The sequence below is a fragment of the Bombus pyrosoma genome, linkage group LG11 (genome assembly GCF_014825855.1).
Source record: "Bombus pyrosoma isolate SC7728 linkage group LG11, ASM1482585v1, whole genome shotgun sequence".
Taxonomy (NCBI): Eukaryota; Metazoa; Arthropoda; class Insecta; order Hymenoptera; family Apidae; genus Bombus; species Bombus pyrosoma.
Genome location: NC_057780.1, coordinates 12,038,252 through 12,054,409, shown reverse-complemented (window position 1 = coordinate 12,054,409; position 16,158 = coordinate 12,038,252). Strand labels below are relative to the sequence as shown.

General features: G+C 35.7%; 1 protein-coding gene across 3 annotated transcripts; it reads left to right on the top strand.

Moving 5' to 3' along the window:
- Window positions 1-507: 507 nt before the first annotated feature.
- LOC122573157 (venom dipeptidyl peptidase 4) lies at window positions 508-14,905 on the top strand. 3 transcript variants are annotated; one of them, XM_043739192.1, is made up of 15 exons: window positions 508-721; window positions 1,645-1,781; window positions 1,859-2,180; window positions 5,285-5,348; window positions 6,323-6,564; window positions 8,639-8,713; window positions 8,842-8,894; window positions 9,223-9,419; window positions 9,603-9,772; window positions 10,390-10,490; window positions 10,742-11,205; window positions 11,318-11,600; window positions 12,184-12,378; window positions 12,842-13,002; window positions 13,504-14,905. In XM_043739192.1, exons 3-15 carry the CDS (start codon window positions 2,166-2,168, stop codon window positions 13,818-13,820), a joined length of 2,337 nt encoding a protein of 778 aa, XP_043595127.1. In that variant the 5' UTR covers window positions 508-721; window positions 1,645-1,781; window positions 1,859-2,165; the 3' UTR covers window positions 13,821-14,905. The 3 variants fall into 3 exon arrangements, with proteins under 3 accessions (XP_043595127.1, XP_043595125.1, XP_043595126.1); XM_043739190.1 differs by having other exon boundaries at window positions 508-1,781; XM_043739191.1 differs by having other exon boundaries at window positions 508-2,180.
- Window positions 14,906-16,158: the final 1,253 nt, after the last annotated feature.

Genomic DNA, 16,158 nt, shown 5'->3' with positions numbered 1-16,158 from the left:
ATGAACCTTATCTCCATTCGTGTAAATAAATACGTACACTTATTATTATCTGTTTCGTAAATACTATCATTAATTGACGCGAAGTATGCGGAAGCTTTCACTATAAATTTAATGGATTTTACTATATGAATATTTACATGTATTATTCCAATTTACTTCTAGAATGTAAATCTTACAACAACATATGACTATGCTACTCGTTTAGATCAATAACGATTCACAAAAGCAATTTACAAAGCCACGATAGAATAGTCAACGCTTAACTTTTAACTGGTAATTCCATAGATTAGCGCCTTTTGTTAGACAGGTCACGAAGCGAGTAGCTAGTAGCGATTACGCGTGGCGCGTGACTGGTTCGCAGAATAATTTCAGCAGCGTGCAATTTTATCGGTCGAGTATCTTTTCCTGGCCCGGTTTGCCGGTTGTTTGCGCGTCATCGAATCAATGAGCGTCCTTGTCGTGACGCGTTGCAACTTGCAATACCGAGCGACGATCTCCGCAGCGACGATGAGGTGTCGTTCGATAACCGCGATTTACAGCGGCAGAATTTCGTAAAGCTTTACGAAGTTATTGACAGCATTGGCCCGTGAATCAGGATTATTAGTGACAACCGACGACGGGGAAAGAATGTGAAGTGTCTGCGCTCACGTCGCCAGATTCCAGCCGACGTTAATCCGTTCGATTTCCCCTCGTTTCATTCTTTTTTGACGCCAACTGAATGGTATTGCATTTTGCATGTTATTTATTTATTTATTTATTTTTTCATTTTGATATATCGCCCAAATTTGATTTTTTGTGTTACATAGTTACGATAATTTTTTTTATGGAACCGATGATTCCAAGGGAGGATTATGTTACTGTTTTGTCTGCAATCGAATATTACGGTATTGTTGTGATCAATTTTATATCTTTGGTAATATAATAAATAGGTAAATGGAAGCTACGATGCTATCAATGGTATAATTAGATTCAGAGGGTTAAGAAGAGATTAAATTCGAATTAAAATTTAAATTAAGCGTTACTTAACCTTTTAAAGTAATGTTGGCTTATATAGTAACGAACGAAAGTATTGATACAGAACTAATTTCCTACAAAACTGAATAAAAAAGTACTGAACTTAAAGCTTTTGAGCTTAAAACGTATTCGTTACCGTTGAGCAACTGATGCGGTTAGATTGATTTCTAAAAGTCGATACGGAATAATAATGATTGTGTTTGAAATTATCAAACTTCGCAGTGCTATTTTTTAATTTGACGAGCTCTGCATCTTTCGATTCGTTCATTTTCGTATTCCAAGAAGATTTTTCGCAAATTGATAAGAAAAAACACCAAACGTCACGTAAGTAATGTTATGTGAATACACAGTAGTCGTACAGCAGATGTAGAATAACTAGAAAAATACATTATTACTACACTTTTTAACAGGTCATTTAAATTTATAATATATGTAATTATAATTCATGATACTACAAAAAGGTAAGTGCTGCTTCTAATTACTAATTCATTATTATTTTATATACTTTGGTCGAGTTCAAATACTACGAGTATAAATCTGTCAAAGTTTCCACATACAGCCAAAGTTTGGACAGCAGAGCAACGTATACATTATTTTCCTTGGAAAAATATATTTTCGTTATCTTTCCAGCTTTAGTAAATCCATTACTGAAGACATTAAAACCCAAGTCATAATACAACGCTATATGCATAACTGTATACAAATCTTTCGATACATCTACCTCTTCGCTAATTCAACATCATTATACAAAATCTTCCATATGCAAGGTGACCAATTCTTTCTTAATCATCATATTTTCCTTACTCATCAAACTCCATATATGAACTCGATCGAATATTCACAGTTCGCGGTATACAGATAAAGAGAAGATTTCCTTATCAGTCGATCGTAGTGATAACCGGAGAATTAACGAAACTAGAAAGGAGGAAAAAGACTGAGGCCAAGATCGAGTACTATGAGGGAATGCCCCGTGTTGATCGTCGGAGGTGGGAGTGATCGCGGCCTCCGGCACATCGGAAAACTACGTGATGGATCAGTCTGTGTTCGACGCACCCGTGACATTCATCGAGCCGTGTCGATCTCTCGATCGTCACTAGAAGGAATCACACGATAGGGAAATCGACATCGACGGACCCTGCTACGTGTTAGCTATGTCGTGGAACCGGGTAGGTTATCGGAGAGCAAGCTTTTTCTTCTGTCTCTTCCGCTATTCAAGTGATTATATAGTTTGTAGAAGTAATTAAGTTCGACTTGTTGTTCCTATCGTCTAATCGATTGAAGTGGTGGTCACTGTCACTTGTCAATGAAATTAGCTGATTTTTTTCTTTTCTCCTTTTTTATTTGTTTTTTGAATATGTCGAGTCTCGTGACACGTTGAATTATCAGTCTCATTATGTAATTTTGCTCTTTTTATGTGATATAGATGTCATGTTAATACCGATAAGTCGTTGTACAGGAATAGGTGACAGAGTATTCATTTTTATCGAGGCGGTAATTGAAACAATATGTGATACGTTGATTTTTAATACATCAGCTGTTATCGAAATATTACCAGCGATTACATTGACTACAAGCGATTACATTTAAGTGAGTTTGTTTAAAAATTTAGAAATTACATGGATAAGAGATAAAAGTAAGGGATTATTACATGATTAGAAAACAATTTTTTTTGGATTAACTGTATCGCCTGTACTATCAATTTTTCTCGTTTACACGATAATCTATATTTAGGTAGACTCTTCGTGTAACCGGTTTTACGACGACCGCACGCGTTCTAATAACAAAAAAGAAAGAAACGGTCGTGTTAAAAGCAAAACACCCTGAAGATAATTGCCGATCCCGTAATCGACCGACATTTTCGAATTCCGTTTTCTTCCAGAGAATCGTATCGATTCGACAACTTTTCTTTCCAGTTGTTTTCGTCGCATGGATGAAGAAGTTTCGCGTGCCTCGATTTATCGTCGACGATGCGTCGCTTTTGGAAGAAATCTCGCGGAAAAAGAGGTTGGAAACGCGAAGATACAACGTAATCGTGAAAAAGAGAAAAGACGCGTTGATAAATCAAAACAGCCATTTTTATTCCAAGATTATATTTATTGTTTGATCGGAAGATTAATGATCTTCAGAGAATTATTAACAATTTTTACACATCGTGTTTGCAATGCATTCGAAGAGCCAAGGTGAACAAATAAAAGTTAACCTGCAAAGTGTACGTTTGACGTTAATTGGTTACATTAGAGATTAACAGTATTAGCCAATATTTTTAATGAATAGGTGTTCCATATTTCGTAAATAGGGATTATAACGATAAATCGAGTAATTTTAATGAAATTTCGCAAAGCTGAAACTTTCAAAGATTTTCTTCGTTAAATCAAGGCATCTTTTGCTTATGAAATAAATAAATATATCGGCGAGAAAATGCAATTTTATAATTTCAAATCAGCTTTGATCTGTCAGTCGGTCTTCGTTAAGCGAGAGGAACTTCGAACATTTTCGAAGCAGGTTTCGTACATGCAAAGAATATTTAATTTTTCGCTGTATTTTTCTTCTTTTTTTTTTACTGTTCTTAAACGAAAAAGAAACGCTTACTTTTATCGCAGACTTTTGACTTTCGATAGCCATAGTACAAGTTCTAAAATTTTCAATGTTTTTACGGTTTGAAGTTTATTTTTATTAGGCTGTATCTTAAATCGTGAGAATGTTATAACCGAGTAATTCGAGTAAGTGTTTTTAGACTCGAGTATTTTGAAAAACAATTCCATTCAACTTCGATACTGCGTATCAACAATATTATTTAGATACCGATAGATAACAGAGATATCAGCGATGTTATTGCTGGGCAGTTAATGTGTAATTTCATTTGTATGCGGATTAAATAATATCATATTTATATTTGAGCGAATTAAAATCGATCTATCTTAATTTTAATTTTGAAAATATAGAAATTTGCGGTTAAAAGTTGACCGGATTAACGAGTCAGATAAGAAATTTAATTTTTAATGTTGTAGAAATGTTAAGAACAAAGATTGGTAGTTTCTTCTTGAAAATGACTTTGAAGTGGAGCCTTTTCTTCTTCGCTTTAAATACCAAGAATACCTGGTATACCTAGTAAGCGTTCTTAAACCTGATCCTCTTCGAACGAGAATTCCACTAACCTTATATCATTCACGAGATACTTGTGCTGACCAACGGACTTTCTCAACGTGATATATTCTATCCTGACGTCTCCTAAAAGATTCACAACCAAACGGAAAAGTCCTATTACTCCTTTCCTGGTTCAACTTTTCTTTATCGTACAACACTGTTCGTTGATCTTTCTTTTCTTATCTGTCATCTCATTGTTATATTTCCAGTTCGCGAATTGTCCTCCTTTCTTAACTCCAACTCAATGTAGACCAGTTTCTATTATAATTCACGAGCGTGATCGATGAAGGAGATTGTCTTTAGCTTTAATCCCTCGTGACAATCCCTTTGTAACTCGATGACGTATAATAAGTAATATAGTTATATTATAAGAGACAAAAGATAGATACTTTAAAATATTAGTAAGAAATCAAACGTTAATAAGTATTTCAAAAGTGACGTATAACACACATAATATGTTTATAGAAGGTTTTTATAAATGTCTCGTTTGAAAACTTCAGATCAAAAATTAATTCGCGAGGATGATATCTAATTGATATAAAAATAATAGTTTGATGATATTTTGTGACACGTCTCAAAATGTATTTCTTGAATTCATACCATTCTTCAGACTTCATCGACCCGATTCTATCTTAGTTAATTCAGGAACTAATGGAGTAATCATTTTAATTGTCGTAATACGCGACTAAATCTAAATTCTCAAAATATTTACTTGCGCTACTATGATTTTCATTTCGCCATGTAGCGAGATATCTTGTCTATAGATGCGAGGAGCTTAAGAAAACGACGATCACAGCCATCTTGCCCATCGGAGGGTTAACAAATCTGGTCAGGAGTCGTCCAGCAATTTCGCGACAGCAATTTCGCGGATTTTACTAAGCTCGCGAAATCGTCGACGCGAAACCTTTATGCGATGCACGTGTTGCTGTCTCCGGGGTCGAACGCCTTCAACATGTTCTATAAATCCGTCTTTCCTTTTTCGCCTCGCCGTATCCTGACGAGGTGTCGCGGACAGAGCAGCACGGAGAGAGGAATGGAATTCCAGATGCGAGGATTCTTTTTCTTCGACCTCCTTTTTTCTCTGTCTTTTTATGGTCTCTTTCAACGGGAACGAAATCTTTTCCAGATACTGCCACAGCTGATACTGGTGCTGCACGGATTCCTGGTCGTCCTTGTTGCTGGAAAATCCAGTAAGTCTTCCGCTTCTTTGTCCTCAAGAGATAATCGCGCTTCCGTTGAGCCGCTTAGGGACCGGACGTCTCGGGATACAGCCGGGTGCCTCGAGATCGACGGGAATCGGGCTAATGCTCTTCACCGATTTGCGTTATTTGCTTGGAGATAAGTTTAATTGTAGCCCTATTCCGTATACTTTCTGCCTGTTACGATTTCGGCGCTACGGTGATGCCAGAAATCGTTGATCTAAACTTAGGACGATGGTTATCTTGCTTTTTAACGATTGTTTCATACTTTTGCCAAACGTAAGACATTTTTTTTTTTAACGAAAACGAAAAATATAATTGCATTGAAATAATCGGCATAATGTAAAAAGAAGTATAATATATTTGGTATAATATTGAGTGGATGAAATAAATGTCTACTGAAGTTCTGTTTTTTTCAAATCGTACTCTTAGAAATCTGAATTTGAAGAAATAAACATCGACAATTTGTTTATGAGCGACAATGTATATAGCAGTACACCGCGAAGTGGAATGGAAAAATGCAGAAATAACGTGATTATACCGATTGCTAATTCTAATTTCAATACGGAATAAATCAAGCAGTATTGCTTCATCGCTTGGCAATTTTCCATGAAATTTCCCTAATGACTTGCGCCACTCGAACCATTAAAATTCTCTCGAAGAGTATGCAGATTATGGACACCTAAACCTAAACAACTTTGACATGCATGTGGATCACGGATATTCTGAGTCACAGCTTTGACCCACATATGGCTCGATGAATAATAAATTCGCAATTAATCAGTCTACCTATATCAAGAAACTCGTACAGTTCCGAAATTTTAGCATTACTCGACATTTTTCCAGCCTCGTCCTATCAATCCGCGATTAATCTCCTTCCTCGTATTTTCTTCCTCTTCCTTCACTTTCCTCCTTTGGTTCTGTTCGTAAGAAAATACTAAGAGTTCTCCCGTCTTTCGGTATAGTTCCACAAGTGATTGACAAGGACGTGGGCAGATACGAATCCTCGGAGGGCAATGATCATCATGCTGTTAGGGTTCCGTTCAAGCTGGAAGAGACTTATGATCAAAGCTTTCGGGCGAACAGCTTCAATGCTACTTGGGAAACAGACACGGAAATCCTTTATTCCGATAATTACATCGGTAACATTCGCGTATTCGACGTGACCAAGGGAATCACTTGGGTCCTTTTGGATTCTTCCGTGATGGTATGATTTATTTGATCTATTTTCACCTATACATGTATATGCTATATGATGTATTTTTACCTATGTACATATACACACACATATATATAGGTATATACATGTATATGTAGCATATATATGCTTTGGGATAAGGAGAAATTTATCAGTTTCGTATTGGAACAGAAATACATAGAAGGTCCTTTGCATTTTTGGGAATTAGAAATAGTCCACGATCAAAGGCAAGATGTTGTAATTTTCGTCTTAAACCTTTTATAAATATTTTAAATTTAAATGATTGTGATAATTGCCAAAGGATAGAGAATAATGTATATGTTGGCTATAATCAAAAATATAATATACACGTAGGTACGTAATAGGTTGTCCGGAAAGTTTCTTTCGTTCTATGAGGAAATAATAGACGCACAACGTTTTTTGTTTTATATTATTTTGTCGAACTACGTACGATCCATTTTGTTCTGTTGAGATAAACGTTTGTATGAAGGCGCATTGTTGTAAAAAACACACTTGTGAAAGAAAGATACTTTCCGGACAACCTAATATTAAGATGGATGTAACGAATTACAATTAATGTCACGATTGGAAAGAACGAAATCATGTCATATTAGTCGCTATTTATTATCCAAACGAAATACTCGAAAATCTAATTGAATCAAATTTGTAGAAGATTCTTTATTTTAGTAAACGCTATTTATTTTTTGAATAACAATAAATTAAATATCCAATAAAACAATATAAAAGAATATAGAAAATTCGGAAGAAAATCTTGAAGATGATATCTGATATTTTCGAATTTCTACAATATTTCATTCAGTACTTTAATTATTTAAGCAATTTGGAAATTCCATTGGATGTGGGCAGCGGGCTTTCGAGAAATTACGTTTCAATTTCAAGAACGAATTGCTTGAATGTCGGGCTCTCTCTTTTGCTCGATCGGGGACACGTACAAATAACACGGTTACGTTTAATTAATCGTACGGAAATTCTCAGCGTTGACCAGCTTCTTAACCGGTGAATTACACCGTCCACTTTTGGCCATGAATCAACATCGAACGTTGTTGATTTAAGAAACACGATGTCTAACATTTTCTCTTCAATTTTCCCTGGTCTCGAAGCGTTTGCGTCTCTTTTAGCGATATTCCAGCTAAACGTTTACTGATCATTCCGAACCATAATCATTCCAAATTATACATTATAAATAAGACTTTTGAAACGTTTTGCTATCAATTCTGCTACGGTTTTCGCATTTTTGCGTCCCAGTCTCGTTCTCCTTTCAACAAATATGATTTCTAATGTTTATCCGAAATTTGCAAGTTTTTAACATTTCAAGTTTTGTCACATACAAACCTATAAACTTTCAAATTCTGAAATATTCGAATGTTGAAATATGGTTCAGAGAGCATAGAACGAAGTACAAAATATCATTCGTGAAATACAAAACGTGAAAATGTTTCCCATTTCACCCCCTCAAGGAAGATCAAAGCATGACGTAGCATTTCGACGTTCGATGAATTAATACCACGATAATGTATCGATTGTTCCGAACAATCTAAGATTTATCGTGTCGTAACGTATCCGATAACCTGACACGAAATCAATAGTATCGATACTCCAAATCACTCAAGCATTTGTCCCATCATACTGCTCCGATACCTTGATATTGCTCCCAATTTCGAATACTTGCTGTGCTCCAGGGATCAATTTCCGCTTACCACTATGCCGATAAAATGGTAGACGAATCGTTACTCGATCCTTCTAGTCAAATGTACCACGACTGTTCTTCGCTAATTTTGACAGGTGTTTTGATTAAAAATCTGCTCGACAATGTGGGAGACGAATCGTCAGTTTTTATATTTCCACGTCTTGAAATCGTTAAATTTAGAAATTAAAAGATTTTCAAGTTTTTAAATTTCCAAATATTCGTCAACATTCTCAAACGCACAAATATTCAGATTTTTCAATTTTCAAACATTAATATTTTCAAACTTTCGCGAACGATCGTTCTTCGTTATCTTGACTTCTGTTTCGATTGGATGTGTGCCTGATATTTTGTAAATGAATATTAACGTGGTTTCAGGCCGATTACGAGAAGCCTTCCATAAGCTTTTCCTTCGACAATTCTTTCGTTGCGATTGGCCATGACTATGTAAACGTGAGTATATAATTTTTGCATGCTACAAGTTCCGATCGATCGTATCGTGAACGTTTCACTAGCGCAACGGTTAAAATCCCATCTCTGTTCTTTGAGTATAAAAAGATATATAAGTTATCGATCTCCAGGGTTTCCGGTATTCACTGTATCAAAGGTGCGACGTATACAACACTAAAACCAGGTAAACTATCTACTTTCATTACCGACAATTTTAACGGCACCGTGATAAATCAAATTACAAAACAATGCAACATGTCAGTAGCAATAATGATAAAGTTAATGTTCGTTCAGTTACTTTCAGTTATATATTTCGAGTTTGTCAATATTCAGGTAAAAATAAAATATTACAAATATCAATAAGAATTTATCAGGCTTTTAACTGTAGTATTCCTAATTGCAGATTAATGAAAAAAATTCAAGACTTTCTTCTTAAATTATTTTCAAAAAGTTAATCCTTATTAATTTGTATACGTTTCCTTTTTTATATTCCTTTGCTTTCATTCACGTAGAACATACACGAGAATTGCGAATGGTGATCGCATACCTCTGTTCAAGTGGTCACCCACGAGGAACGCTTTGATTTATGTTCACGAGAACGATATCTATTACGAAGAGTTCTCCGAGGGGGGCAGTCATATTCGAAGAATAACGAACACGGGTGTGCTCGACACCGTTTATAACGGAGTACCTGATTGGGTTTACGAAGGTAATCGAAAAGAATGGTCGAACAGATAATGTTAATCCACCATTTATTATCTTGCTAACATTAGAGTGTTCAATGGCTTTAACACGTTAATGTTAGAAAAATTCTAATTGTAAAATTCTAATTCTCTATTAGGATGAAATTATTAGTTTGATTAATCGATAGAATAATGTTTAACGTTTACAGAGGAAGTATTAGCTTCTGCTTCGGCTCTCTGGCTTTCTCCCGATGGACGACACCTTGCTTTTGCTACTTTCAACGATACGAACGTGAAAGATATCGAAATACCAAGGTATGGATCTCCAGGGAACATGAAGGATCAATACCCGAAGGAAATAAAAATCAAATATCCAAAGGTAGTTATTTTTGTTGTTAACAATTTCCGGAACGTATAGAATCGAAAATGGGAATTTAATAAGGGAAAATCAATCGAATCGGATAATCGGCCTTTTGCTTTAGTCAGCCCGCTCGGATACAAGTAACACAGTTTTACAGTCGTTAAAAGACGAGATTAGGAAGCTCAAGCTATCCTTACGGCGTCGTTGCGGGGTTTAAAAGGGGATGAAAAGGGTTATCTTGTGGTCGTCGTAGCGTTTAACCGTTAGTTTTTTCTTCTAACAGACCTATTCTCTCGTAGTTGTATTACAATGGCGAAAAACTGCTTCGATTCGATGTTTGACCACTTGTGAAAGCAATCTTTATTTTATACGCGAAGCTATTTCAGTGTGAAACACATGTATCATTTACTTGTATTCTCTTTATTCTCGTAAAATTCTATTCATCTTCTTTAGCGGAATTTTTTTCAGGAAAGTATTACGCATACAATATTTAATTAAAAATGATAAATCTCAATTATTACAAAATTCTAATTATCCAATTTAGAAATCTAATTAAAGATCTAATATTTAAAAGCTCGTGGTTCTTTCTTTGTTAATGTCGTTTAGATATAAACGCATAATTTTTCAAATTTTAGGCAGGCAGTCCAAACCCAGTCGTATCAATGAGCGTCGTTGATTTGGATAATTGGTCCTCTGAAATACTTAATCTTGAGCCGCCCACTGATATTGTTGGCACGTGAGTATCTCACAAGGATTAAGGATCCGTTCTTACAATTTTTCGGTTACGTACACGTTCATTAATATATACTACACGAATTTAACTTCAGAATAGCGATCGACCAACACATTATTTTTCTGCTTGATGGTCAATGGGTTACCTAATTGTGATCATGAAAACACGAATTTTCAATGAAAATCCCTAGCTTATTAATAAGATAATTGAGATAAAAATTTAAGAATTTTTCCAAACACGTTTTTCTTTCACAGAGACTGCGTTCTCTACACCGTGAACTGGAGGACCAATCACCAAGTTACTGTCACGTGGACGAACCGCGTGCAGAACAAAGCTCAGATAGTTCTCTACGACTTAAGGGGTAACAACAGTAATATTTACTACGAGGAGGAAAACGAAGGCTGGCTTCGCATTCTACCTCTCGTCTTTCACGATGAATATGTTATCATTGTGAAGCTTCAAGATTCTGGAACGCCGGCTGGGCGGTTCCAACATGCGACTAGGTTCGAGTACAAGGATGGGAAGCTGGTTGGCGAAAGGGATTTGACGCCAGGAGCTAAGGAAGTTATCTCCATTCTAGCGGTGGATCACGCCAGGAAGAGACTTTATTATTTGGGCAATGAGCTCGATGAACCTTCGCATAGAAATGTGTACTCGGTGCAGTTGGATGGCAATGGAGCACCTGTTTGTTTGTCCTGTAACGTCTTTTCTCCTGAGGGCAAGTATTTGAAACTTGGGAATGCGTTTCGAATACATATACCGTTGTTCAGGAAATGTTGTCCTATATATGTTATGCGATTTATTTTGAAAAATATCAATTTGCTTTACAGGAAATCGCTGTACTTATGCCTACGCGTACTTTTCTACCGATAGCTCGAACTATGCCCTATCTTGTTCTGGTCCAGATCCATTGTTCATCACGATTATGAACGCCAATCATAAACGTATTTATAATTGGGAGGAAAATCGATCACTGAGACAAAAATTGGCAACCCGCACGCAGCCTATCTTTAAAAATTTCTATGTCACCGCTAATGGATACAAGAATAAAGTTAAACTTTCTCTGCCGCCTGATTTTGACGAGAAGAAATCGTACCCTTTATTAATCAATGTGTAAGTTTATATATCTATATATACATAAATATCGAAACAATGTGTCTCTATTATTACTAATTGAAAAAAAATTTGAAGAACATTCAATCCTGAAGGAATTAATTCAAACTATGTGTTCCATGATATCAATTAGGAGCGTTAAAACAGCAACTTAAAAAAAGAATAAAAACTATAATTCTCTTCTTTATGAACATAAAAGCGTTCCGAATACATTTCTGCCGAATTGATAATAACAAGCAAGAGATAATAATCCAAGGATACAAATGAAGGGACGTATATGCTTCCGAGAGGTTGGAATCCATTCGTAATCTATCTCGAGTCACGTTCGGAATGCGGTGGCTGTTCGATTTTCCGATTATCGTTGCACCGTTGCGAGCAAAAATCCGCGAGACCCAAGTGGTTCCTTAATCCTGAAACTCGTTTTCCACCGTTTGAGATTATTAAGTATGATTGATCTGCACGCGAGAGAGAAAGAAAGAGATTCATGATCTCTATTTCCAAGCGCAGAATAGTTCTCACGTTAGTACGACGTTTCATTAATTTATCTTCCCCGAATTTTTTATTTTTCTTTTCACTTTTACAGTTACGCAGGTCCGAACACTGTTAGGGTCACCAATGAAGCATCGTTTGGTTTCGAATCGTACATAGTGACCAACAGGAGCGTAATTTATGGTCGCATCGATGGTCGTGGGTCAGCTTATAAGGGTAGCAAGATGTTGTTTGAAATTTATCGACGACTTGGCACCGTGGAAATCGAGGATCAAATTGCTGTTACTAGGTAGATTCAGGTTTTACAATTTTTAGATCTCCCTTATTTATTTGAGACAAGCAAATGTTCAGATTCTTTTGAGAATACGGCAGAACCTCTCATATCTGATATGGTAGGAAGGCACGTTTGAAAAAGAAGAAACGTCTGCATATTATAACAATAACTCTTTTGGTATTAAATTTTATTTATTTAGGTAGAGATTAAAAAAATCGTCAGTCTGTTTTAATATTTTACTTTAACTCTTTAATTACAAATTTTTTAACATAAATAGCTTTGTAGAATTATATCCTTTGTATGGTATTCTGGCAGAAGTTCCAAGCGAAATATCTTACTGTTGTAAAGTTAGTAATTTAGCATTTCAGGAATTCCATTTTATGTAATTTCTGGAATGAAAATTGCTAAAAAATTAATTTTGACAGGAACAGTAGAACATTCCTAATAGTAGGAATTTCAGCACGCGTATGATTTTTAGAATACTGCAAGAGACGTATTCGTGGATCGATTCAAACAGAACCGCGATATGGGGTTGGAGTTATGGCGGCTTCTCTACTGCCATGGTGCTGGCTACTGACAAGGCCTCGGTGTTCAAATGCGGTATATCAGTCGCACCTGTGACCTCCTGGATTTATTACGGTAATGCCATACCTCATGGCACATTAATAAGTATCTAACACCATTTCCACTTGGGGTCTGGGAAATAACAATAATTAATTACTAAATATCTAGTCAATTGCAAAATATAGAGATACATCGATACGATTATTTTCTTTTACAACAAAGCAACTTTAATTCACTCCATCTTCATTACGAAGAAATCCGAACAATTAGAAACTTCGTTTCTATAAAATTTTACAATTTTTTCAGATCTACATTTATAGACACGATTATTCTTAAAATAGATTATCTTCCATTTTCTCTTCGAAGGATAAGTTTCGAATGGATTGTACAAATCAGAAAATCCATTTCTATTTAAACCTTAATCTACCCTAATCTAAATTGCATAGAGAAAAAAGAACGCTATGATTTACAATATATATATATTATAATGTACCAACGCAATAATTCTCTACTATAACAAATTGCTCCTAACTCACATTCTGACGTCACAAAACCAAACATTATCTTCCATCGCAGATTCCTTGTACACGGAAAGGTTCATGGGGTTACCTACTCCAGCGGATAATCTATACGGTTACAACCACACGGATGTGGCCAGAAGGGTAGAAGGAATTCGTGGCAAAAAATACATGCTGATACACGGTACCGGCGACGACAATGTGCACTACCAACAATCTATGGCTCTGAACAAAGCTCTGGTGGATAAGGACATCATGTTCGAGCAGCAGAGCTACACGGACGAAACACATGCTCTATCTGGCGTTTTCCCTCACCTTTACCACACGATGGACCGATTTTGGGCAAATTGTCTGGGATACTCGCATACTCACTGACCCAAATCCAAAATTCTAAATCACACGTACAGAGTATAGTTAGTCCAGCTACTTGTTTGATTTTCATCAACGATACATCGTGGTCTGCTGTTGTTTTAATGGCGTGGATCGAATTTTGTGAATATTCTTTAAGCTATTTACAAGTTCTGTTGTTCGTTAACGCATTCGCTGTTACTGGCGTATATAATACGTCGATGTGATTATTTACGTAATACTATTTACACAACTTTTACTTCTTGATAAAATGGCTTCGAAAGTTGAAAGAAGCAGTGCAGAGAGCGTTGGAATAATTGTTATCCCTTAAAGTAAAGAAAGTTAAGTGAAAAGGATGTAAAGTTCCAAAGATGGCAGCGAATGTGTTAAGTTACAGTGATCTCGTGAATTGTTTCGTGGGGAATGATCGACGAAGATCCAGATCGTGAAAATTTGTTCGAGTTCAAAGGTTAACAGACAAGTGTCATTCTTCAATGTAATTTGAAAGCAAATAAGGGAAATTTGTGGCTGGAGAAAATGAAAATTTTCGTTATCTTCGAAGACTATACAAGTGTCAGGATTATTCTTTAACACAATTCCGAAGAAAAAGAAGAAACTCTGACAAGAAAATGAGAATTTTCAACGCGTTCTAAGAGTGCCATACTAATGTCAGGATTATTCCTTAATATAATTCGAAAGGGAAATTTGGTTGAAGAAGAGAGGCGTGAATGAAAAGAGGTGTTGGGGTCGGTTTCAGAGATTCGTAGACGTGTTCACACGCGTGTTCTCCCTTGGCACAGACGCGATGCAAATACTTCAAAGGCAACGACGTCGTGGGTGAATCGATACTTAAGGATGCTCGATACGTTTCCGTGATAGTCAAGTAAGTGGAAAATGGATCGCGAGGAAGATGGAATGAGTGAATTTCTCGTTTTGATCTTTTTTTCTTTTGTTTCTTATCGTAAGATCTTATTCGTACACCGAAATTCGACTGTGGCTTCGAAGGGAGCAGCTGCGTTCGATTTATCATTGGATAATCATCCTCTGAGAGAAAGTTGTATAAACTTGTTAAAACAATTGTTAATAAACCACCGATATTTTCTTCAAAACAATATTTTTGTTTTAATCAACAATTAATTAGAATAGCTTAGCAGTCTAATTACTACCATTATACGTTATATTTGCGTATTTAATGTTTTTATTTTTCAGTTGGAGCAATACGCAACAATACATAAACGACTTGTTCCACAGATAATAATCCATTTACGTTTCACATATCGAGAAGAGAAGTTATTAATGTCAACGTGAAAGCAAAGTTTGAAAAATTCCGATTGACACTTAAAGAGCAGATATCAACGACCACCGATTTTCATTTCCTATACTTTCAATTTTTTGGATAAATCGAATTAATAAGCTCGAAAACGTAGAAAGGAAATTCGGTACTGGACAAAAGATAATCAGAAATTTAATATAATAATATCTTAATCTATCTTCTTCTTTTTTTCACACCCATGAGATCGTAGATTCTTTCAATTATCATATATAATTAAAATACCAACGTTCAAAAGAAATTCTAGAAAAAAAGGAATGTAGCGTGAAATATAGGGAGAACCGTTTAATATCGAATAGAATTTCTAACAGATAAAACCTCCTGTATCGTAATCGTATTCGTGATTACAGCGAATGATTTCATCGACGATGTATCGCTGATTTTTATCCATGATGGAAGCAGTAACCGGAAAATATCAGATTAAATCTAGCCGATTGTGATTACTCCAGGGACGAGTTAAGCTCGCATGAGAAATCAGAAAGAATCATAAATGTCGACAGCGCAGTCACAAAAGAGTGCGCAACATCAAACGTGTTGGCCGTATATCAAACGAGGGAGAGTAACAAAAATAGAGAGATAAATGATCCTTCTCTACTTTGCTTAGCGGATCGATCGCATTTCATAGCACGTCACTCGTCGAATTAATCGACGATTTGTACGAGCAGCTCCGTGAGATTCGTTGTTTATACGTACAACCTTCGCTGGATTCATATAGATTTTAAATACTTCAAAAAAGGAGATTTACACTTAAAAAATGTTAATTTACTATTTTATTCATATAGATTAATTTTATCATTACATAGACATTTCATTACTACATAGGACGGTCAAAATATTCAGTCTGGTAAATCATAATTCGATTAGTATAATTTTCAATATAAATAAAGCTATAAGAAGTCGGTCATTTGCAACGACTTAATGTGCCCATTGATTTTTATTCCTTGTTTCCTCCTCTGTTTTCTTTTCATTTTTAACCATTAATATTTTCTTCTTTCCATTTTTCCCTTAAAACTCGCGCCTTTTCATTCTTCCATA

Coding starts and splice junctions, on each gene's coding strand:
- LOC122573157 (XM_043739192.1), top strand. Junction 8,714..8,841: donor TTGGCCATGACTATGTAAAC/GTGAGTATATAA, acceptor ATCGATCTCCAG/GGTTTCCGGTATTCACTGTA. Junction 12,379..12,841: donor GATCAAATTGCTGTTACTAG/GTAGATTCAGGT, acceptor TATGATTTTTAG/AATACTGCAAGAGACGTATT.